Source organism: Papaver somniferum, unplaced genomic scaffold (genome assembly GCF_003573695.1).
Source record: "Papaver somniferum cultivar HN1 unplaced genomic scaffold, ASM357369v1 unplaced-scaffold_22, whole genome shotgun sequence".
In the NCBI taxonomy this organism is placed as follows: Eukaryota; Viridiplantae; Streptophyta; class Magnoliopsida; order Ranunculales; family Papaveraceae; genus Papaver; species Papaver somniferum.
Genome location: NW_020632152.1, coordinates 1803335 through 1829116, shown reverse-complemented (window position 1 = coordinate 1829116; position 25782 = coordinate 1803335). Strand labels below are relative to the sequence as shown.

Here is a 25782-nt window from a genome sequence, read left to right as displayed (position 1 = left end):
TGGCTATAATGGACATCTTGAGGATCGCTGTTGGGAGAAGCATGGGTATCCAGATGGTCGCCAACCCAGACGTCCACCTGCAGCTTATCTCAAAACCGAGTCACCAGCTCACCGTAATCAACCAGCAGCTAAGGCAAACGCTATTGTTGGTGAGATGCAGACTGCAAATCATGTTCGTCTCTCTGGTAAGCGTGTTCACATCTGGATTGTTGACACAGGAGCCTCCAACCATGTTTGTTGTGATGACACTGTGTTTGAATCTTGTTATAATATTAGTCCTCTTCAGGTTGGTCTGCCTAATGGTGTCAGCATACAAGCAACCAAAATTGGCATTGTGCAGTTAAATGATTTTCTTATATTGCACAATGTGTTGTTTGTTCCTCAATTCACATGCAATCTTCTCTCGGTTTCTCAACTTTTATCGTCATCGCATGCTACTCATGCACAGAAGAATAATATAAGTGTTCAATTCACTAACTCTGAATGTGTTATACAGGACCATACTTTGAGGACGAGGATTGGTATGGGTAAGCTCATGGATGGGCTGTATTGCTTGATAAAGGGGAAACCAGCTCGTGTCAACGTTGTGTTAGAGAAGAATGCAGCAGAATTATGGCACAAACGGCTTGGTCATCCTTCTATCCAAGCTTTGAAGTCTCTACCTCAGATTGGTTGTGTTGATAGTCAGTTAGATTTTCATGCTTGTGATATCTGTCATAGAGCCAAGCAAACTCGTACTTCTTTTCCATTGAGCACTAGTAGGGCAGTTGATTTATTTGAATTAATTCATTGCGACGTTTGGGGGCCTTATCATCCAAATCGTGCCTGTAACTCCAGATATTTTTTAACCATTGTCGATGATTTTTCTAGATGTGTTTGGGTGTATTTAATGAAAACCAAAGATGAGGTACCTACCTTGTTAACAAACTTCTTTGCACTAGTTGACAGACAGTTTACTCGAAAGGTTAAGACTTTCCGCAGTGATAATGGAACCGAGTTCAAAGGTCTTGTCTCTTATTTTCGAAACAATGGCATTATTCATCAAACCTCGGTTGTTAAGACACCGCAGCAAAATGCTAGGGTGGAAAGAAAGCATCGTCACATTCTTAATGTTGCTCGTGCGCTACGTTTTCAAGCATCCTTACCAATTGACTTTTGGGGAGAATGTGTTCTTACTGCTGCCTACTTAATTAATCGAACCCCTTCTCGTATTCTTCACTTCAAGACGCCTTATGATCTTCTTTATGGTTCGGCTCCATCTATTCACTCTCTCAGGGTTTTTGGATGTCTCTGTTACGCAAAAAATATCAATCCTGGTGATAAATTTGGCAGTCGTAGTCGTCGTTGCATATTTCTCGGCTATCCATTTGGAAAGAAGGCCTGGCATTTATTTGATCTTGACACAGGTCATTACTTTCAGTCTCGAGACGTACATTTTATTGAAGATACTTTCCCGTTGGCAGATAATGATGAGCTTCAAAAACTGCACTCACTGTATTCTGACGCGGTCACTGATTCAGTTCCTAGAAATTTGTCTGATGATCATTTTGCAACTGACTACAATAATGCACATGTATCTGGTGGTTCTTCTTCCGCTGCTACTCTCTCGCCTGTTGACACTACACCTCCACAGACTAGTTCCCATGTTCCGTCAGTCTGCTTGGATGATGCACATCACACAGCACACATTGCTGAGAATGATGCACATATTGATTCAGTGCCTGCTTCTTCTTCTACTGTGCCTGCGTCTGGTACGGATGTTGTCACTTCTTCTCTCACAGAAGATACGGATGGTCGAGATCATTGTACTACAGTTTCAGATGAGGAACTTGGCCGGGGTAAACGTACAAAATTTGAGAATGTTAGGCACAAGGATTTTGTCCAATGGCAGGGTGTCTCAAAGCAGTCTAACACAACCTTGGTTTCCCCTGCAGCTTCACCTATACCAGTCAAGTCCTCAGGTACTCCCTATCCTATAACTCATTTTGTGAATTGTGATGCATTTTCTACTGCACATCGTTGTTTTGTTGCAGCTATTTCAACTGATGTTGAACCCAAATCATTCAAAGAGGCAATGGCTGATCCAAGATGGCGTCAGGCAATGCAGGATGAGATTGCTGCACTTATTTCAAATGGTACATGGACAATTGAAGATTTGCCTGCCAACAAGTCTGCAATTGGTTGCATGTGGGTTTTTCGCATTAAGCGAAAGTCTGATGGCTCTGTTGAACGTTACAAAGCCAGATTAGTTGTTTTTGGAAATCATCAACAGGAGGGAATTAATTTCACTGAAAATTTTGCTCCCACAGTAAAGATGGTTACTGTGAGAACTCTTCTTGCAGTTGCTGCAATAAATAACTGGGAATTAGTTCAGATGGATGTGCATAATGCTTTTCTTCATGGGGATTTAAATGAAGAAGTCTATATGCGACTTCCTCCTGGTTTCAGTATGGGATTATCTGGCAAAGTTTGTAGACTTCGTAAGTCATTGTATGGTCTACGCCAGGCTCCACGGTGTTGGTATGCTAAGCTAGCAGCTGCTTTGCGTACTTATGGGTTTTCTACTAGTGCTTATGATCATTCGTTATTTCTGTATCGTCATGGGAATATTATCATGTATATTCTTGTATATGTGGATGATCTTGTTATTGCTGGTAACAACACAGATGCTATTCGAAAATTTCAGGAATATCTAGGCAGATGCTTTCACATGAAGAATTTGGGAAAATTAAAATACTTTCTAGGCATTGAGGTAGCTAGAAGTTCCAAAGGAATTTTCCTTTGTCAGCGCAAATATGCTCTAGATATATTGACAGAAACAGGTCTTCTTGGTTCAAAACCAGCTAATATTCCCATGGAAGAAAATCATAGGCTGGCTCTTGCCTCAGACTCACCTATGACTGATCCTGCTCGTTACAGAAGGCTGGTAGGGAAACTGATCTATCTTAATCTTACACGGCCGGATCTATGTTATTCTGTTCATATTCTTTCCCAGTTTTTACAACATCCAACTCAATCACATTGGGATGCTGCACTTAGAGTTGTGCGTTATTTGAAATCTAGCCCGGGGCAAGGTATTTTACTTCGTGTTGATTCCAAGTTGGTTCTTGATGCTTATTGTGATGCAGATTGGGCTAGTTGTCCACTTAGTCGACGTTCTCTCACGGAACATTTTCTCTTTCTCGGGGGTTCTCCTATATCTTGGAAAACAAAGAAACAAACTACAGTTTCTCGTTCGTCAGCCGAAGCAGAATATCGTGCTTTAGCTTCCACAACTTGTGAAATCATTTGGTTAAAAGGGTTATTACGGAATTTTGGTGTAGGACATACAAAACCAGTCTCGCTTCACTGTGATAGTCAAGCAGCGTTACATATCGCTAATAATCCCGTCTTTCATGAACGAACAAAGCATATCGAGATTGACTGTCATTTTGTACGTGACGAAATACTTCGAGGTACTATTCGTCCATCCTATATTCATACTACCTCTCAACTAGCTGATATTCTGACTAAAGCCTTGGGACGTCGGCAGTTTCAAACTCTTCTTCTCAAGCTGGGCATTTCGACTCTTCATGCTCCAACTTGAGGGGGGGTATTGGGTATATTCTTGTATATTTTGTATATATTTACTTACTTGTATTGAGAAGATATTCACCTCTTTGAGAATATCTTGTAACCTCTTTTAGAATATCTTGTAACCTCTTTTAGAATATCTTGTAACCCTACTCCTTTATATAGGAGTCTTTGTTATCAATGAAAGACAAGGGAATTATCCTTCTTATCTTGTTGCTTAGGTTATCTTGTCTTGTCTTAGGTTATTGAAACCTTCAGAAGAAGTCCACCTATCCAACACTAAGGAAGATTTCTCCATCGAATGTTCGTTTATTCACTTTTTGATTAGATCTTGATATGGGTGTGTTGGATTTATGATTTGAAGGGATGAGTCTGTGATTTGGATTCTTGGCTCGATGAAGAATGAGAGAAAAGGATTGGTTGGCGCCGACTTAGTTTTATCCTTGGAATTGAGGAATTAAAAAAAAAAACTGGAATGATGGAAACGATTTAAATGAAGGTGTTTGTGGAGAAATGACAGAGTCGTAACCGAGTCACCACAGAGTCATGAACCAGTTCTGAGTCAGGTCAGTGAATTTTCTAATTCTTAATTTTGAGTGTTTATGTTAAGTGGTAAAGAGAAGAAATTAGATTTGAGAACAGTGGTGTTTGAATGTGCAAGTGACCCGACCACTGTGTTGGTCCGGATCCGACCGGGATTTCATCTTCTTCTCCACCCGACAGACAACTAAAGAACTCAGGAAACGAAGTTTTTTTTTTATTCCAATCCGAATCATCCGATCAATATACTGGTTTTCTAAAAGAATTTTGAAGTCCAAATATGTTTGTTTGATTGTAGTTGATGGATAAATCTAATCAATTTGTTTGATTACCTCGAGATGAATGTTAATTTTTATGAAATCAAAATCAATTTTATTTTTTTTTGTACAAAACACGTGACAGACAATTGCAGTTAAGTCACCATATTGAAGGCCTCCTAACAGTCGGCTAATAACGATTTGTTGCTTAACTTCTGGATCTTGTGATAATCAAAGAATCTATGAGTTTCTCAAACCTATCTAAAGGAAAAGTATATATACCTAATTACCGATTTCCCTCAAATATTTTTTACAAAGCACAGAAATTGTATCAATGTAGGGGCAAATTCGGAAAACACTTTTTACAGCACTGTTGTTAAGGGGAGTTCCCTTTATATAATAGAATAGATATAGAGGATCCAGGCTACAAATTTGGTTTATGTTGGACTATTGTCCTCAACATTTAATGCAGATTGATACATACCACACTGAAAAATTTACTCAAGATTTTCTAAATGTTATGCATTAAATATGGATTTGGATGCGAATATTCGTTTATGTCGTTACTTTATAGGAACAATCGATAATTTGCATAGATTTTTATAGGAACAATTAATAATCTACATAGATTCTCATTTAATGCACAATATTAATGAACTATATGAATCTAACAAATAAAGGAAATAATTAAGTATTTAACTCAGAAACAAAACTAGTCGCTCCAATAGAGTATTTGAAAATGAGAGTCCTTATTATGTTCTTTGTACTATTTTCTTATAGTCTTATATCAACATCACACTGCGTAGGTGGAAAAAGAAACTTATCAAAGGAAGGAGTGGATGATATAGAAATTGAGAGACAACTAAGAATTTTAAACAAGAAGCCGGTTAAAACCATTATAGTAAGTAAATTATGCCCTTGTTCATGTTCAAGTGTTTAACTTGTATTTCTAACTGGTAGATCACGATAAAGATAACTTAATGAGTTTTTGAATTTATTATCCATGTTAGTTATTTTTTTTCTAATTTTTTTCTTTACAATTTAGACCGAGGTTGGTGACGTAATAGACTGCGTAGATATCTATAAGCAACCGGCATTTGATAACCCACTACTCAAGGATCATAAAATCCAGGTAAGAAACAATTATTTTGTGTACAAATCATTTATAAAAGCAATGGCATAACTAAAAATTGAGTGTAGGATAGGCTTGGAAACCTAATATTTTTCTAGGATAGTCTTAAAATCTATAATTTATACTCCATGTTATTTTATTTATAAAAATTTAAATGGGTGTTAAAAAGGTAAGGAATTTTTGGAATTAGGGTGAGCTGGAGCCAGGATAAGCCATGCTCTGGTTCTACGCATATACTCATTTGACATGTTGGGGCATACCTGGATAAGAATATGGAAGAAACATTTGGTCATTTTTCGTTGAATTCGCCTGCATTTGTGATTATAAGTCAATGTAACTCATAGATTTCAATAGTCGGTGTCATTGTAATACAATGGTAAAGTCATTGGGTGATGATACCAGTGACCTAAGTTCGAAACTCGCCAACATCAAATTCTTTACCGACTTTCCGATACTATTTATGGAACTTGACATTTACCGACTTTCCCATATTATTTATGGAATTTGACATTTACATATACACAGATGAATCCAAGATCAATTTCAGGAGAGACAAGAAGTAAAAATGTTTCATCATCCTCTATTTTTCATGGCCTTCAAAGGGAACAATGTCCTTCGGGAACAATCCCTATTCGAAGAATAACTAGAGAAGACTTGGTTAACGCTAAATTTTTCGCAAAGAAAGTCGAACAAATTCATGCGAACGGTTTTCCTAACAATCGTTACCATGTAAGTTATATACTTTATTTGATGCACTCTGATGAGCTTATTTCAGTTTATTTTATAAATTTATTAGTTGTGTTTTGTAGTCAGTCTATGCAGCAGAAGTCATCCGTGAGAAAAAATATTTCGGAGGAGCAGCTTCTATGTCTATACATGTCCTTACAGTAGATCCTGACCAGTTCAGTACTTCACAAATTTGGATTGTGAATACTACCCGGGATGAAATGAACGGCATCCAATTCGGAATAATGGTACGTTTTTGTTTTCTCTATTCCCTTTTTACCATGTCAAATTAGATCATTGTTTCTTACCGAAAAAGTCTCACTTTATTGGGTTATATCATAAATTTTTCAGAAACATCCAAGCGTAGTTGGTGGTCATCTCCCTCGACTGTTTGGTCTTTGGATGGTTGTAAGTTTTATTTAGTTGTTTTTCTATCTTAATGTTTATTCAAAGTGGTACACATCTTGTGGAAATATGTATAACTCTTATGTATATATATTTCAAGTTTGTTTAATTATAATCAGAATCCTAAACTCATTAGAATTCTAATTCCAAACTTGATATTATCATAAAAAAATTCTTATTACTAATTTTACAGAGAGATGGACACCGGATTGCTGGTTGCTATAATATTATGTGTCGTGGCTTCATCCAGACCCATCGTAGTGTATTCATCGATCAACCGTTTGTGCGCTCGTCAGTATATGGCCAAATATCATATGATGTGCATATTATGGTATACCGGGTAAGTTTGCATTTAAGTAAATATTAACTTAGGCTTGACATGAAATCTTCATTACTGGAGAAGTTAAGGGAAGGAAATTCTTCATAATATACAGGAGGTACACTGAAAATGTTTTTATACAATTATAGGCCCAAGATACTGGTCACTGGTGGTTAAAAATGGGAGCGACCGCTGAAATAAGTGAAAATGTAGGATACTGGCCGAATGAAATCTTTACGACTTTAAGAACCAGTGCATCAGTTGTACGATATGGAGGATATGTAGGTTCAATGTATCAAGCATCAACTCCACCGATGGGAAATGGATTCTTCCCTCAGCTTCAGGACATTTATACGACAGCTTACATGAGACTGATGAAGTATGTCAACGAGGCAGAAGCATCTGTTGACCTAAACCCAAATTCAGTGCGAATTATGAATGGAACAGTGCCGCAATGCTACAAAATTATGTTTGCTGGTCAAATAGGAGGGAATTGGAAAAATACTATTGTGTATGGTGGACCGGGTGGATACTGTGACTAGCTAGTACAATGAGAATGCAATGATATGTCGATGGAGACGACCGGAATGATAATGTTGGTTTTGAAATCTGTCAATAAAAATCTGTCGGAAACAATTTCTTAGAATTGGGGTGACAAAGTGTATCAGTAGATTAGCACAATAAACAAAGTGATTTCCAGAACACTTATCATGAAACACGTTCACATGCATTATGAAGAACAACCCAATCCTAAAGAACCTTTTTCGCAATATCCATACTAAAAACTTGATATACTAGAGAAATTTAGTAATGATCATACTTACAATCGTAGTACGGTTTCTCGAGACGCTTTTTACCTAATAGCTTGAGCAACATCAATAGGTCTACCAGGAGGATAAGGTCTTCGTCTAAAACCAACACCCCAAACAAGAAAACAAAATCTAAAAAATCTGGTGTAGGCACCAGTACAAGCTATATATAAAGACAGAAAATCTCATCAGAAACGTCCTGTGATATTCTTTTCTCATTAATTAGCTACAGCCATTGTGGCAACTCAAAATTAAGGATATTATTTTACCATAGGAATCGCTTTGGTGATGATTGCTGCATCGATCTATCCATCACCTCACACTCAGAAATGTTTCATCTATCCGTGTGCAAGTAAGACTAGTGTTTCAGGGTTTAGGGTTGCACCCTATTTAATGGCTCAAATATCTTCCACATGCGTCCCGTTAAGCCACATTGGTTTGATACTGAGCTGAATTTTAATCAAAAAGTTTAAAATTCCAAAAAGTTTATTTCGAATAAATAGTTGGTTAGAAATAAAAGAAGTTTTTTATTTATGGAGTTCATCCAAAAAGATCGTCTCCATTAACGAGTTTTTTGAGCAGTACCATTGATTAACGGTCAAGGCCCTTTTTTTTGGCTTCTCTTAAATATAACCCACACATTTATTAATCATAACCCAAAAAGTTTAAGCTAGAATGAAATCCAAATCACGTCTTAATATTTAGTAATATTTTAGCTTAAATTCTTCTACTTACTCAAAATCAAAATAAACCCAAACTTGTTTTTTAATCATATTTCATTATATTTCAAATTGGTTATAATCGTTCTTATAGAATTTTCATGCAATTATAAATCCTATTTTTTTTGTTTCCCTAAAAACAACATAAATCTTAATTCCGCCTAAAAAGATATTCTTTTTTTTTAATCATGGTAATATTAAAATTCAATAGGAGCAGATATTCAATTGTTTCACTCAAAACTTTCCACAACAACATCAATCGAAAACGAAATTAACTTAAGGTTTGATTCTTTTCCTAGGATCATTTTCCTAAAACTCCATAAACACAATCTAAGATGATTTTTTTCTCATCATGATTGCACCAAAATTGATTGAGGGTAATTGATTATTCTTTAAAAATATTAATCATGTTAAATATCTTACATAAACTTGACTATAAAAAATTAGATAAATAGTTTTTATGTTAATTTAGGGTTTTGGTGATCATCTTACTATTTTGGGCTATGCATAATGATTATCAATAATTTTGTGGGCTATGTGTAAGATATTGGGCTATGTATAATGATTATCAATAATTCAGGTTGGCATGACAATCTGCAATTACTTAATGTGCATCGGAGAATATGTTATTTTAACTTGTGAGAGGAGATATATTAACAACATCACCTATCAGATTGTCATGCCAACCTGAATTATGAATTCTCTATTTTGGTTGTTTTCTGCTCCTTCTATAATCCTTCCAAGAAAAAGAAGGAAAAATAACTCAAAAGATTATCACTCTCAGTAGAAAAAACTTACCATAACCACCACTCAAAATAGAACTGTTAAGATGTGATTATTGAAACTATGAATCCCCACAAGAAATAATATATATACAGAACTCTTTTTTTCTTATCTTGAAATGATTAGGAATTAGAACAAGATTAACTTAAAACAAAATTAACTAGGATTTTACTTCTTCCAATGTGGTTTCAGACGGAGACCGTTTCAGACGACTTGAAAACAAAAGTTAATTTTTTTCTCTTCTTTTCATCCAAGGGAATATATGTTATGCAATATAATAAAAACGCCATTGAAAAAATCCATATAAGAATTAATCGGAGATCCTGGCTCGTCCGTATGGTCTATTCCAAGTATATGACCGGTTTCATGCATAGAAACAGACTCGAAATCGATCCCATAGTAACCAGGACCCTGGACAGTATATGGCCTTGTTCCGCAGCATGGAAAATCAGTAACCCGTTAGTAGGTATCACTGCTTTAGCTGATAACAAGATGTTGTATTCGTGATAATCTGTGGATCGTCTTTGTTTGTGTCGTCGCCTCCCCAACACGAACGAACTTTAAGTGTTTTTTTCAGCTTACTCCAACATCTTTAAACTTTGTTTAGACCACTCCAATGAAAAATAGTGACACTGCAGAAAATAGAAGAAAAAGAGTTATTGCTTTGGAGATACTGCATGCAATCACCCATGCTTGGAGTTGGGGATGACAGAGAGTGGACGAACAGAAGAATCAAGTAATTTCTTTTTATATTTCCTGACGGATGAATTTATACTACTGGTTAGAATTCGACTGAGCAATTAATTACTGTAGTTGTAGCACATATGGTGCATGTCTAGCGAGGCATGCACATATGGTCTCTAAACTACCAAGAAACTAAGTATATGTTAGTTGGAGAAGGCATGCACATATGGACTCTAAACTACCAAGAAACTGAGCATATGTTAGTTGGAGAATGCCGTTATGTCTTACTACCTACAACACGGATGATAGAAGAATGAGCAACCAAACCAATCCACTTCACGAGAAATTGTATTGCTGGAAGAGTTGATTTTTTATTTTGTGACGGTAAAATATTGCTGACGAGTTAGGAACAGGTTATTGGTGTGCCTTTGTCCAATCACTTAACCACTGTTAGATGACCTTCTCTCCTTCATTTGTTCGTACCAACTGGATAAGGGCAGCTAAAAGCAAAGCCAGCTGAAAGTTGAGTAGAACCTGTCTCAAATTTGATTGAATCATGAAATGAGTACCCGTCTCAAATCTTAACCATTTCCACAGCCTTTGGTTTAATTGTTTCACAACATTCGACAATCACTTAGCTAACAGAGAATGTGTAGCATTTCGCAGCAATTGGAATTTCGTTTGCACCTGATAGAAGCAGTTGTTCCTAGATTACATATATTATTTGAGTCAATATATGTACACATGAACATCAGCATTTACAAAAGAATTAAGCTACGTTTACAAATGCACTGGTAATTCAAATCTTATTTCTACAATCTTGACAGAGGCCAGTAGAAACATGGATTAGAAAAAATTCCTCGTGTTTATCTCAGCCATCCTATCATACTTAGGCATCAATTTCTTTCCTTTGACCCTAGTTGCTGGCACACTAGACAAAAAGAAACTGTGTATATACTCAAGACGCCACTCTTTACACCCTAATCACATGTATCCTGCACTAGCGTGTTTGCATCAGATCAGAAATGCTGACCCATCAGATTAGAAAAAAATCCTCGTGTTCAGAAATACTGCTTTCTGAACAACTCCATGGCCGTGAACACTCTACAGAAAACATCCATTTTCAGGATACTAAGCCGTCACACTGGAATCTCCCTTATCAGAAGGAGGATGAACTTCACTAGGAATATCCCACAATCAGAACTGCAATTGAAGCAAATGGTGTATCCGTTAGACTACATTTTTACGAAAACAGTTGAATGTACCAGCATTTACTGTGGAGAGGCACAAACACAGAGATAGATCAAGATACATAGGTAAGCAAGATAAAGCAAGACTTTACCATGCTTATGGCCTTGCCACGCTACTTATCAAGTTTGGTGTGTGGATACTCTAAATACTTTAATTCATATGCTTAAGAGAATATTGTAGAAAACCTAACAGCTACATAGAATTGATTGATAAATATAGTAGTATATAACAGCAGTTCAAAGTCCATCGAGTTGAATAGAACCAAAACAGAGATACTTTGGTTAGTACACAACAAAAGCTGAAGACAGAAACAGGTGGTCAGGTATTTGAGGCAGAACCAGCTTAACTAAGCATAAAATCACGCACGGAGAATCACTTTACAAAAGTCACGTTATTATCTATTTGTCAATTTTGCTCTGCCAATTGGCTAATGAAACCAACATAAATCAAACACTGCAGATAAAGAAACAAAATTGAAGAGATCTCGTGTAGGCAGGAAAACAGGCTATTGGTTGGAAACCTAAGCAGATGTGTCGATTTAAGAGATAAAATCCCATCACAACCGGCCAGTAAAACTCTTTTGTCATTAATCTAACTACAGCCATCATGGGAAATCAAAATTAAGGATATGAACAGTAGACCCTAATCTTGGTACAATGTAGCATCTGAATAACTTGAAGAAAGAAATCCACAAACCTTAGTTGATCGTTTGGACATGGTCCTGATCCTGATCCCAATTTGTGCTTCGATCCTTATCATGCAAGCGCAACAGTTTCAGCGACTCTCTCAGACTGTGCAGTTGGAGATGTTAGTGATGCATAGGGTCCCAACATGAGATTTTTACCCTTTGGTGTAGGTCCAGACCAGCGCTGAATCTTTGTTTTCTTCTTCACTCGAACAACCTCATGCCCGGCTTTAACCATATATCTAGCCATTTCATCCACCTATCAGCATAACCAGTCAAACATAAGGTTCTTTCTGTTGCACTGTCCAAAGTTAGGAGGTATACATTATTAGATAAAAAGCACACCTCAAATTCCAATTTGCAATTTAAATTATGAACAACCTATCTATCACTGCTAACTATAAACATCCAATCAACCATAAATCATTTTATATTGTTGTTTAAGTTAAAAGTCTACAGATCTGTGTGGGGGCAAAAACCCTTGACTTGGCTGTGGTTCCTTCGTTAGTATGTTTCTTGCAAAACACCAGCAAAGGAACAAACAGAAAAAACTTGACTCCTAATGCTAATAGCAGGCATTAGATAAGAATTAATCAAGTACTGCATATCTCTGGCAAAAGAGTGTTCATAAGTCAAATACATTATATTTTTACAGATATAACGATCCAAGGGAAACAGACACGGGAATACAAGTTACCTACAACATATTTTTATAGGAAGTCAATCAAGGAATGACATCAATCCAAGTGAATAGATAATAAAGGAATGACATAACAGAAACCAAAACCATAGTGGAACAATAAAAACACCAAAGTATCACCCCAACAAATTCTCAAACAGGAACACTAATTCTAAACCCTGTAACATCACTATGTAGTATCTACTTCCCTTCTCCGCCAACCAAAAATTAAAAATACTCAAAGTAGTGATTTAAGTATCCGAAAGATTAGAGTCTTTAGGATTTATGAGAAGTTTGGTAAGCAGATATGTTGATTGAAGAGATAAAGACCCACAATAACCGGCCCGTAAGATTCTTTTTTTCATTAATTTAACTACGGTCAGGCAAATCAAGATTAAGGATATTAAAATGTGAAACAATAGACCCAAATATCGGTACAAAGTAGAATCATAATAACTGGAAGAAAGGAATCCACAAACCTAAGTTGAACATCTGAAACATGGCCCTGATCTCAAGTTGTGTTATCGTTCCCTTTCATGTATAGGTAGCATTTCCAGCTACTCTCTCGGACTGTGCAGTTGGTGATACCTTTCCAAGCTCTGGCTTCGGCGACGAACTTCTCACAGGAGTCGGCGTTGAAAACAATACCATCACCCTTTGACTTTCTTCTGTTGTAAACATTTAGGGGAGTGTTGCGCACTTTTGTTGGCATATTCAGAATCAATTTGCCCTTATCTCGTCAATAGTAATTTAACTTAACTCTTGAATGCTTTTGTGTCCAATTTGTTGTATAAACGTGAAGTCTACATCCAATTGAAGCAAATGGAGAGCGCATTAGCATACATGAATTGATTTCAAAAACAGTTGAATTTGCCAGCATTATTTAAGAGTGTAAATAAGCACAAACAAGGAGATGGATCAAGATAGGTATATAAGAACGAAAACACAAGTTTTCAATCCCTATGGCCTGGACACTCTACTTGCCTTGCTTAATGTGTGAAAATTGTGCCCTAAAAACTAGAATACATTCATGTCATATTATGCCAAGTGGATGTTTCAGAAAACCTAAAAGCTACCCAGAATTGATTGACAACTACAGTATACAACACCAGTTCAAGTTCCATTGAATTAAATATGAACCAAACAAAAGAGTTACTTTGGCTGTTACACAGAAAAAGTTGAAGACATAGAAACAAGTAAAACAAGTATTTGAGGAAGAACCAGCTTAACTAAGCATGAAATCATGTAATTACTTAAATCAATACGCACAGAGAATTGCTATGCAAAGGTCAGGTCACATGACATCATTATTGATTTGGACGATTTTGCTATCCTAATCCGCAAATAAAACCAATATCGAACACAGCAAACAAGAGAACGGCACAAAATTGAAGAAATCTGGTGTAGACACTAATAGAAGCTGAAGGTTGGAAACCGAAACAGATTGCCTAGAAGATGAAAATTTGGCGTTCGAAAAGGTTCTCTTAAGATGGCTAATACCATCATAGATTTTAAACAACTACTGCATATCTCTGGCAATAAAGTGTTCATAAGTCAAATATGTTTTATTTTTACAAATATAACAATCCATAGGGATACAGGTAATCTACAACATATTTTTTATAGGAAGCCAATCAAGGAATCACTGTAAACATCCTAGCACCAAACCAAGTAACTAGACAATAAAGGAAGTTCAGTAAGCAGATATGTTGATTCTTTTTTCATTGACTTAATTGTGGTCAGGCAAATCAAGATTAAGGATATTAGACGTAAATCTCAGTACAAAATAGCATAAACAAAACTGGAAGAAAGAAATCCCAAACCTAAGTTGAGCATTTGAAACATGGCCCTGATCTCAATTTGCTCTTTGTTCCCTTTCTTGTAGGTGGAACATTTTCAGCTACTCTCTCGGCAGTTGGTGATACCTTTTCAGGCTCTGGCTTCGGCGATGAACCTCTCACGCGAATCGGCGTTGAAAACAATCCATCCTCTTGGCTTTCTTCTGCTGTAAACATTTGGGGAGTGTTGCACACTTTTGTTGCCATATTCAGATTCAATTTGCTCTGTTATCCTTATCTCTTCAATTGTATTAGGAGCCAACTCTTGAACGGCTTCTTGTCCAATTTGTTGTATCCAAGTAAAATCTATATCCAATTGACACAAATGGTGCATGCGTTAGAATATATGATTCCAAAAACAGTTAAATTTGCCAGCATTTTTGTAAGAGCGTTAAACAGAAACAAACACAGAGATGGATCAAGATACATAGATAAGAAAGAAACATAGAACTTTTCAATGCTTATGCTCTGGAAACTCTAGTTGTCTTGTTTAATGTGTGGAAATGATACCCTAAATGCTAGTAGTATACATTCGAGTCATATGATGCTGAGTGGATGTTTCAGAAAAACCTAATAGCTACCTCGAATTGATTGACAACTACAGTATATAACACCAGTTCCAATTCCATTGAATTGATAAGAAGTAAGAAACAAAACAGAGTTACTTTGGGTGTTTACACAACAAAGTTGAAGACATGGAAACAAGTGGTCAAATATTTGAGGAAGAACCAGCTTAACTAAGCATGAAATCACGTGTTTACTTAAATTATGAATGATACGCACACGTCACCTCATTATTGATTCGGACAACTTTGCTCTCCCAGTCGGCTAATAAAATCAATATAAATCAAACACGGCAAACAAGAAAACAAAATTGAATAAATCTGGTGTAGAGACCAATAGAAGTTGGTTGGAAACCGAAACAGATTGCCTATAAGAAGAAAATTTGACATTCGAGAAGGTTGTATTAAAATGGCTGACTCCTGTGACATCCCTCTGTAGTCTCTACCTCCCTTCTCCATCAACCAGAACTTAGAAACTACTAAGAATTGATTGAAGTGTTTGAAAGATAAAGAGTTTCTAGGATTTGTGAGTTTGGTAAGCAAAGATGTCAATTAAAGAGATAAAATCTCACAACAACAGGCCAGTAATATTCTTTCTTTTCATTAACTTAGCAATAACCCTCAAGGCAAACCAAGATTAATGATATTTAGATGTCAAACCATAGAACCTAATCTAGGTTACAATGTTGTATCACAACACTGGACATGGCCCTGATCCCAATTTGAACTTGCTTTGTTCCATTAATGGCAATTATAAACTATCACGAATCATCATAAACCGAAGTCCATTCATGAAATTTGCAAATTTTACACAGAGGAAACATGCTACGAATCAGTATGTCGTATAAAACCCTAAAATGAAGCAGATTAATACATCAATGAAACGTATAATCACAACAAAAACCTAATTTACCAAAATTTTCTGAATAAACCTAAACAAAATTCGACCAATACAAACACCAAAATATTCTAAATTCATTGGTACAAAATGATTTTGACTGAAGTAAACAATGAATCAAAATTCCAATTCTGAGAGATCGAGTGAAACATACCGTTAAACCTGTTATAGTGAATTTCATAGGGGCTTTGTGTCGTTAACAGAGAGAAGAAGAATAAGACTTTATATGGAGCAGCTGCCTGGTTCTAGAACAATAAAGTAGAAGCATGTCCCAAGGATTCAGCCCTCTTGAAAACCATATTTCCGAGTCTGCTCAAAACATTATCCAATTCAGTGGTACATAAATTCCTTCCTTCTTCTTCTTCTTCTTGATTATTACCTGATTCTTCTTGCATACGGATTCCTTTATGTGATTCATTGCTGGATCTATCATTTCACACTCAGAAATGTTTGATTCATCGACCATCTCTATAACGTTTTTCCTTTCCTTTTTGTGTGTAAAGTTAGACTAGTGTTTTAGGGTTCGCTGTTGCACCCAATTTAATGGCTCAAATATCTTCCACTGTTCCACATGCGTCGCGTTAAGCTGTCAGTCACGGAGAACTGACGATGTTTTGTTAGACCGATTTTTTGGGACCATAGTTTTTTTGGGGGACCATGGTCCTATTAGGCCACCTACCCTATAGTTATAAGGGGTGTCCTAAAGCATTGAAATGACTAACCTACCCTTAACCTAATTTAATTTAAAACCAACCCAATAACCACCTATATATATATATAGCCACCACCTCCTCCCACCACCACCTCCCACCATCGCCGATTACCACTACCACCACCTCCGATTATCACCACCACCAACCACTGATTACCACCACCGCCGCCGCCCACCACCGCCGATTACCACCACCACCACCAACCACCGACTACCATCACCACCTCCGATTACCACCAACCACCACCACCACTATATATATATATAGCTTAATTTAAAACGTTAACAAAGATATTCTCACAAACCCATTACTTGTCATTCGTTTTTGGTTGAATAAATGAGAAGGAATCATTAAAATGAGTTGAAAATGGAAGTTGCAGAGAGGTTTAATGGAGGGTTTTTTTCAGAGAAAAGCTCGGTTAATTTTTTCTTAACCGAACTCAGAGTTCGGTTGATTCGCAAAAAAATATTTTTAACCGAACTCCTTGTATTAGAACAACACAAGTCCATAAGTTTGGTTCCTTCGCAAAATAAGGATATCACCGAACTTTAGTTTACGAAAATAATGAGAAGTCCACAAGTTCGGTTCGTTCGCAAAAATGTTAAGTTTTCTTTGTAACCGAACTCTACCTTTGAAACTTCGTAACCGAACTCTACCTAATTCGCCAAGAAATAAATTTCGTAGTAACTGAACGTTTGCCTAATTGCATATATGCATATATAATCCCAGTTCGGTTGATTCGCAAAATATGTTGAAGTTTGCGAACCAACCGAATTTCTAACACTAGGTTACTTTTAGCCTGCAGTTTGGTTGGGAACTTGGTTGCTTTGAAGTTTGCGAACTAACCGAACACACAATGTACCCAAATAAATTGTTAAGTTCAAAGTTCGGTTACCTACCATTTTATCCTAGGTAACCGAACATTACACTGTAAGACCAAAACCTCCATTAACGAGCGAGTTCGGTAACCTGCGTGTTTGGAAAACGTAACCGAACTACACTTTCAGGTGCGTTCGGTTACATGTTCTTGACATATGGTAACCGAACTGGCCCAAATCTACATAAAAAATTTCATTTTTTTTTTTGAAAGTTTGGAGCAATTCAACCAACATTATCTAAGTTTGAAGCCTATCTGGGTACCCAAATACCCTTTCTCCGGTTGTGGTTGATAAAATCCATCGTTTTTCATGTTTTCCTTCTTCATCTTCTCTAACTTTACTCTCTCAATAATTCTACTTCTTTAAAAAAAACATCTGATTTTTTAATCTCACTAATTATCTTTAACTTAATCATCTCACTAATCATTACACTAACTATTATTAACACTAACTAATTATCACCCAAAATTAATCAGGAGGATAATTTAGGTATTATTATAAATATCTAAATAAGGGGTGATCTAGATTTACTTCTAATGTCTTTACCCAAAATAAAACCATGGTCCCCAAAAAATCGTTTAATTTGTTAGTCCATTTGACGCCTTGGTGGGCTTCGCTGGAGAAAGCAGTGTCGGCCCATTCTCTCCTGAAACTGTGGATCTCTGTTATCCGCCAAGCAAACACGGAGAATGACTAGATACCTTTCAAACTTTTTTTAATGGTAGATTGCATTATTGCAATACTGTCTTTAACGATCCAGCAGTATTACGTCCGTGACTAATAGGCCAAGCACTATGGTCTTTACCTTCTCCTAGATGTAGGGAAATTCCTCAAAATCCATATACAATGATCTCCCATATCCCCTTAAAATAAGGATATCTTTTTCTTATATTTGAAAGTGGATCCAATTTCCGTTTAAAAACCTATTTTACGGAAACTCTGGTTTCGAGGCGATTTTGAACGGATACTGAGTATTTGTTTGTAAAATTTTAGTTTTATTCTAGTTTTTTCACTTTTAACTCTTTTATTTCTACTAAAACTCTTTATTACCTATGATATTTGCATTTTTTTTCTCTTCAATTTTTTACCCATAAATAATAATTATTTAAACCCGTGAAAAAAATTGGGGAAAAAGAACGGAAATTAAGTTTCCTTTTGGTACTATTCCGTGAAGTATTGGGAATGGATGAAAACAGGCCACAGTGAAGATTGTGACCCATATCCCTTCCCTACATTTAAGCGATAGGGAAGGGATAACCCCTACCATAGTGCTTGGCCTTATGAATTGAAGAATAGTGTGTTTTTCATCTTCCTTGTTATTCTTCCGTAGAAATCTAAAATACCGGTGACATCTTTTAAATATTCTTACCGGCTAGTTTGAGGTATATCTCATTTACGTGGCTTCAGAAATAATAGAAAAGATGACAAATTTGCTCTTACCCATAATTGGTTGTTATAGACCTCCACATCGATCGATTATGTATTGATGTTGAAAAACATCAAACACAATAATTCTTAACTCAACCCCTCTTTAATTTCATATTTGAGTGGAGAGTGAGTATGAAGTATGTTTCATACACTACTCAAAAATGAGTATGATTTCATTCTCATTTTTTGTTCGAGTATACATCATACTCTGCTTTAGAATGTTTATATTCATACCCGCCTATTGTAGAATAACAAACTAACAAAAAAAGTGGGTATTTTCTCAAAACTAGAATTAGACGATAAGCGTCTGCAAATTAGCTAATTCTATGTTGATGTCCTTCAACCACGAAGAACTTCAAAAATGATCGATCTTTATTCACATCTACATTAGCCGGTTGTTCTTGAACTCAGAAAATTTTAAAAAAATTCTAAACCTACGAAGAACTTCAAGAACAATCTGACGTTGTTCATACCTACATTGGCCGATTGTTATTGAACACGAAAATTTCAAAAGATATCGATAAAGTTCAATTCAAAAAAATAATCAGTTAGAAATAAAAGAAGAATCTCCAACTTTTATTTTTTTCAGAGAAATGGAATTAGATTGGAAGTACTAGAGTTATGATTATATTTTAATTGACGGTAATTAGGTAGTTTCACCCTTTTTAGACACCCTTATCCTCTCATATAGGTGGGAAAAATCTGGTAGGCCTCCAATAAAATTCATAGGCCTCGAACTAGCAAGGACAACTATATCATTCCATTTATAAGTTAACATCAATTATCTATTCCACGATCCAATAGTTAAAGTATGTCGTTTACCACGTAAATCTGAAAAATTCTCTTCCTCAGTCAAAAAGAACATCTACATCAACAAGATTTTCATCCAGTGACATTGATAAATAGCCTACGTGTTTTTTGAGTTGTTACATACTGGAATTTTCGCATGACGAAACAAGATTTGTACCACTGCAATTACTTAACATGCATTGGAATAAATGTGGAACTTTTACTTTTTGTGGTTCTTCTTCCCCTTGATGTAGTGTGGTAGTTTCATATTGAAGCTAATATTTCTGAACGTGTTACTGTTGGGATTTTCAAGTTGTTTTAACTTTCGAGAAGAGATATATATTAACAACACCCCTATCATATTGTCATGCCTACCTGAACTATAAATTCCCATTTTGGTTGTTTTCTGCTCCTTATATATCCCATTATTTCTCAAAGAAAACTAATTATACTAGACAAAATATAATCCTTCCAAGAAAAATAAGAAAAAAACTCATAAAATCATTAATCTTAGTAGAAAGCTAATTGTAACCACAACTTAAAAAAGGAACTGGGCAAGTCTGAGATGCAATAATTGAAACTATGAGTTCCCACAAGAGGTAATATAAATAGAGAACTTTTTTTTCTTATTCTGAGTCTACTAAGAATTGAAACCTGTCACCATTTGGTTTTCCCATTAAACTTAAAACAAGCTTAACTAGGATTTTAGTTTTTCCTACTTCAACATGGTTTCATACGACTCAAAAACAACAAATCATTTCTTTCTTCTCTTTTTTTCATCTTCGGAAATAACTGCCATACAATGGTAATAAAAACGTAAATGAAAAAAATCCATATGAGAATGTTAAGAAGGTATTTTGATACCATAAAAAGAATTCAATTCCAGAAGTCAAAAGCAAAACAGTTTCTTCATAAAAGGTTAACCTTTTTTTTTTCAAAATCATTTGAAAATTTCCTTTCTGTGAGATTGTGTTCCATTCCTTTCAATTTGGTAGTAACACTTGGAAATTTTGTAGAGACGTGGACTAATTATTTGTTACTGGGTCCAAAGAGTTCAAATCTTTAAATTGTAACTAAAATATTAACTTTCGTTCTACAACTTGGATGATAGAAAGGTCGCAGTTGAAAAGGAAAGTTTGAAGATTACACTATGTAAGTGGAGAAGCTTCTCGTGTGTTAACTTTTCTACAAATAATGCAAACTTCGTATCCGAGTTGAGAAATAGCCATACCAATTATTAATAAGTGATAGTACAAGAGATACAGATAACACTAAGCATGCAACTACGCTTAAATACAAAATAGAGAAAAAATAAACCATATTATAGATAGATAGTCATAAGCAAAGTATGTAGTGAATCTAGTGATTATATCTCACCAACCTGCTTTATGTATCTTCTTGAACACCTCCAGTTTATGATATCATGCACCAAGGATGCATGTGTTTGCATTACAAACTCCTCTCTCATTGAAGTTTTTTCAACTGAAAACTAGAAATGGAACTCGAGTACCATTCAAAGAGATGATTTGAGTATACTTGTTGCAAACTCCTTTGATTTTATTTCAGACGTGATAAATCAAATTGTTATGAATAGGAAGGCCTCCTTGGATTGGTTTGCAGAGATTGATATTTCCACCAAGAAGTTTTATCCTACAATGGTATTGAGGGTATTTATCTTGATTGCTTTAATGAGTCTGAACTATGGTATATTCTTTGTTTTGGTAAAAGATCTTATTAAAAGATATGAAATAACTTCCTTATTTCCACAAAATTTTAATAAGATACCTTCCGAAGGTAGTAAAAGGGATGTCACACCTGTCATCAGCGAAGCACTTAGAGCAATTGGTGATCTTATAGTGATTTTTTTTTCAAGTAATAACAGTCGTTCGTAATTTTCCTTCCCCGAGGGTATATTTATAGAAATAGATGTTATCCTGTGTAGAAAAGACATGTTTCGATTCCTTTCCCTAGACAACCTAAATTGTAATAAAAAAGAGGAGACAATACACCCTAGTATAGTATGTGATATTGATCAGCGATGTTTTATGGTACACCCTCGTATTTCTATTGCACCTAAGGAGGAAAATGAAATATTACATGTATTGAAAATCCGATACAGTTATAGTTTTTTTGGTATACATTTAATATATTTGGGGCCGGGGGTGAACAAATGATAAGTAGTGTTGGAAAGCTCCAAATAAAGGTCAGTAAAATGTTTCTTTTGACAATGTAAAACATTATCGTGTTATCGTGATTATTCTTAAAATATTTGTTGCAATACTAATGCACTTACACATATACTGGTAAAATATATTTGGTAAACCATAAACAAAATATAAGAACGACATTGAGCAAAAAGAGTTTAATAAAATAGATCAAATATGACTTATTAAATTAAAAAAAACCATTATCAACTATGTAAAAAACCCTATTTTTATGATTTTTTTTTATTTACCTTTTTTTTCTTAATTAGTAATCTTCATATCTCAATGATAAAAATTATAATAACGACTTTGTTTTGTTATCAGTTTTAAAATTTTAAATGAAAAACTTATATTAATCCATATTTGAACTCATTTCTAGACCTTGAATACAAATCAAAACTTTAATCACTTACTTGGATGAAACTGGGAAGAAACATAGGCAAGTAGATGCAACAACAAAAATGCAGCAGCGTCATGATCTAAACTTAGTACGAAACTAAACATCCGCTTAAAAATATGTTAATTATTATATGATAACTACAGCATAGATATATTTTTAATACAATTACCAAAAAAGAAAAAATCCAATAAAATCATGTATTATCTTTGTCCGGAAAATGTACTACTTCATTTCAATAACTCCCAATTAATCTCAATGCTTCCCTGTCGTGTTTTACATAAAAAATATTGCGAAGAACCTGCAAAAAAAAATGCTAAGTACATGGAGTGCAGTAACAACATGATCTTTACTTAACCCAAAAATTAAAGTTAATCCATAACCAATAAAACACATGTAATCAACAAAACAAATCAGAGAGAAAATGTAGAATCAATACTCCCAATTAACCCAGAGCCGAAAAGAAAAAGAAAAATTGCTTAGTTGATTTAATATCGTCGCCAGGGGATTTTATTAAGATGAAAAAGTATTATAAAGGAACAGGAATGACAGGGAGTCTATCTACAAGCTGAGCACCCACACCTTTTTGAATAATAACACTGAGCCTACGAAAAAGATAACCACCTATTTTGTTGTTTACATTATGACTTACAAGGCAGTTCTTCAGCCACTTTAGAAAAAACATCACATCCTCCCCTAGTTCGCCTAAAGTGGAGGCGACTAAAACACCAAACTCATACCCGTGATCCGTACAATTAGTTAAATATTTGTTGCGTTTACGGGTAATGGCTGCTAAGATAGCTTGCCCAGGTATAAAGTTACCGCTTCCTGTAAAAGGGGATACTTGATGAGTGCCAAATATTGTATATATTTATCCCTTTTTGTTGGCATTTTAACTCATCTTTTGTGCAGTAATTCTACATTTTACCCCATATTCTGTATTTTCATTGTTTTCATGAATAAATATTTTTATTAATTAATTTTGCATTTTTAGGTAATAAATAAAGTTCGGATAAGTCGCGGAGCGAAAAGAGCAGAAAAGTAGGGAAAAGCCGGGAGAAATTACGCAAGGAAACCGCGAAGAATGGTGCGCACAACCTCATTTTCTACACACAAAAGCGCCTCCGTTCTCAGCCATCAGATCATTTCTCAGAAGCATCCGACGGTCGCTCCTGCATAGAGCATCAAAATCTGAAGTCTCTGCCAAGCACCACAGCGCTGAAATTTCAAGCCTTCAGATTAGATGGTAGTTGAATCCAACGGTCGATCCCTTGCTGTGCATCAAAGTTTGATATCTCCGCCTAACACTACAACACCTAACTCCATCTGGCATCGTTGATTTCGTTGTATCAAAAAATCCAACGGTCGCTCATCGCTTGCCTCCGCATCACCGTCCGATCTACCTACCATCTTCGCATCTCGCAGCTCAGAGTCACAGAACATCAAGACTCGATGCAGCCGCCTCACACCCTATCACCCGAGCCCATCCACCTAACCAAACACCCTTCTCTCCCAACCAGTCGAGCCACTTTCTTCTCCACCTTACCCCTCTGCAGAACCATCTCCCTGCAGCCATGTCCACCACCTTCTCCACCTCTGCCACCAACTCCACTGCCACCACCACACCTCCACCATCATCACCCTATCACCCAACAACCAATACCATCTGCTCCCATCTCCCTAGTCCATCTAATTTCTCAATTTATGCACGTTCTCTTTCAGAAACCCTAGGCGTGCAAAATTGGTAAATTAGGTCGAGCTAGAGAAGCAATTGAAGGCAGGGAAAGGTACAGGAGAACAAATAGAGTAATGGGTGCTGTTCAATTTGATGTTACTACATCAAATTAGGTGAGAAATTACTAAACCCTAGCTCTGTCAGTTTGGGTGAAAAATTGGGTAAAACCCTAATGATGTAATTGGGTATAAATTGGGACTATGGGTTGTGTTAGAAACCATGTTTGGAGTAGCCAACATCCAGAACTCTCAAAGTTCTGTTAAATGTTTTGATTAATTTTCAGTTCACTTTACAGTTAAATTTTGAGTGTTAGTCTCCTGCTTAGTCTCCTGTTAATTTTGAATTTGCTGCTTAGTTTCATTTTCAATTTCACTGCTTAGTATTCCTGTTATGCTTATGTCATGTCATGTTAGTATCCTGTTAAATGTATCTTGTTATGTGCTTATCTAATTTCATGTTTTGATTCCCATTTCATTCCTGTTAATGTTTGTTACTTTGTTCTGTTAATGTTATTGCTCACTGTTAGTATCAATTCACTGTCATGTTTAAATTCACTGTCATTTGAAGGAATGCTAGACTAGATACATCTTAGAAGCTTTGTGCTGATTGTGTAATGGAAGAAATCAGTGCTTAAAGCAAGCTGATTTTCTTGCCATTCCCTGTGTATGCATAGGATGCAGTGTTGATTGTGCATTGGGAGAAACTAGTGCTTAGAGCAAGCTAGTTCTCTTCCATTCTTTTAGTATACCTCCTGTTTGCCTGTATTCTGCCTAGCCTTGCTTCATTTCAGCTTCACCACAACCCTGCCCTTGGCCTTAGGCCTTGGTTCATTCTTGTGTTGTTTTCTGTTGCTTTTGCTTTGTTTTGCTTTTGTTCACTGATTGTTGCTGTTTAGTTTTCATTTGCTTTGTTCCTTATTTTTGCCCTGTGTTGCTTTTGCTTGCTACTTGTACATTCTGTTACTTGTGCTACATTGCCTTCTCTGTCACTTATTTTTGCCTCTGCCAAGCTGCTGCTGCTGTGCAGCATTTGTGCTGTTGCTGCAACTCTGTTGCATTTCTCTTCCACTGCAGTTGTCTGCAGCTGCTGCTGCAACTTTGTTGCTGCTGCTGTTTTCTTGTTACATCTTTTGGCTTGCTTTCCTCTGTTGCTGTGCAGCTCTTTCTCCTGCTGCTGCATTGCTTCCCTGCTGCCACTGCCAAGCTGCAGCTCCACTCTGCTGCCACTTCTTCTGCTGTGCAGTCTTGCCACTGCTGCTTTCCTCTGTAGCTGTTGCTGCCAAGCCAAAGACTGCTGCATCAACTGAGCCCAAGTCCAGTTCCTGAATCCAAGCAAAGGCCCATCAAACTGAAACCCAATTCAGTCAACTGTGGGCTTAACCAAAGCCCAGTTGTTTAAGACCAAAGCCCAAATTCATTAAGGCCCAATCCAATTCAGATTCTTGACTGAATCAAAAGCCTAAGTTTAAGGCCTAAGCCTATTTGCACTTCAAAGAACAAACTGAGCCCAAGCTCAGTTCCTTTTATTGTGAACAAACCCAATAGTACATTAAGCCCAACACTCCCAAAAGGCTTCTAAGCCCAAAGCAAATCTAGGAACCCAATTAGCTAAAACACTTCCGAAACACACCCGATCTCTGTGGATCGACCCGTACTTGCACGAGCTACAACCGACGACCGTGCACTTGCGGTATTACTGTAGGCCCGTTTTCACGCATCATTTTTACACACCTTTCCGGACCCAACAATACTACAGTGACATCAAAGCATGTATCCTT

At 36.2% G+C, this 25782-nt stretch overlaps 1 protein-coding gene, 1 long non-coding RNA gene and 1 other non-coding gene across 3 annotated transcripts; 1 reads left to right on the top strand and 2 right to left on the bottom strand.

Moving 5' to 3' along the window:
- The first annotated feature begins 5122 nt into the window (after window positions 1-5122).
- Window positions 5123-7625, top strand: LOC113340571. Its single transcript, XM_026585695.1, has 7 exons — window positions 5123-5271; window positions 5416-5502; window positions 6028-6231; window positions 6312-6476; window positions 6580-6636; window positions 6827-6973; window positions 7102-7625. The coding sequence occupies exons 1-7, from the start codon at window positions 5125-5127 to the stop codon at window positions 7492-7494; spliced, it is 1200 nt and encodes a 399-aa protein (XP_026441480.1). The 5' UTR covers window positions 5123-5124; the 3' UTR covers window positions 7495-7625.
- Window positions 7626-10634: 3009 nt separating this feature from the next.
- Window positions 10635-16398, bottom strand: LOC113340474. The gene is made up of 5 exons (XR_003355492.1): window positions 16016-16398; window positions 14386-14706; window positions 13042-13365; window positions 11895-12142; window positions 10635-11150 (listed from the first exon to the last, which is right to left on the bottom strand). It is a non-coding gene; the product is annotated as an uncharacterized LOC113340474 (long non-coding RNA).
- Window positions 12844-12944, bottom strand: LOC113340707. The gene has a single exon (XR_003355622.1). It is a non-coding gene; the product is annotated as a small nucleolar RNA snoR109 (small nucleolar RNA).
- Window positions 16399-25782: the final 9384 nt, after the last annotated feature.

Coding starts and splice junctions, on each gene's coding strand:
- LOC113340571 (XM_026585695.1), top strand. CDS start 5,125: ATGTTCTTTGTACTATTTTCTTATAGTCTTATATCAACATCACACTGC. Junction 5,272..5,415: donor AGCCGGTTAAAACCATTATA/GTAAGTAAATTA, acceptor TTTACAATTTAG/ACCGAGGTTGGTGACGTAAT. Junction 6,637..6,826: donor TGTTTGGTCTTTGGATGGTT/GTAAGTTTTATT, acceptor CTAATTTTACAG/AGAGATGGACACCGGATTGC.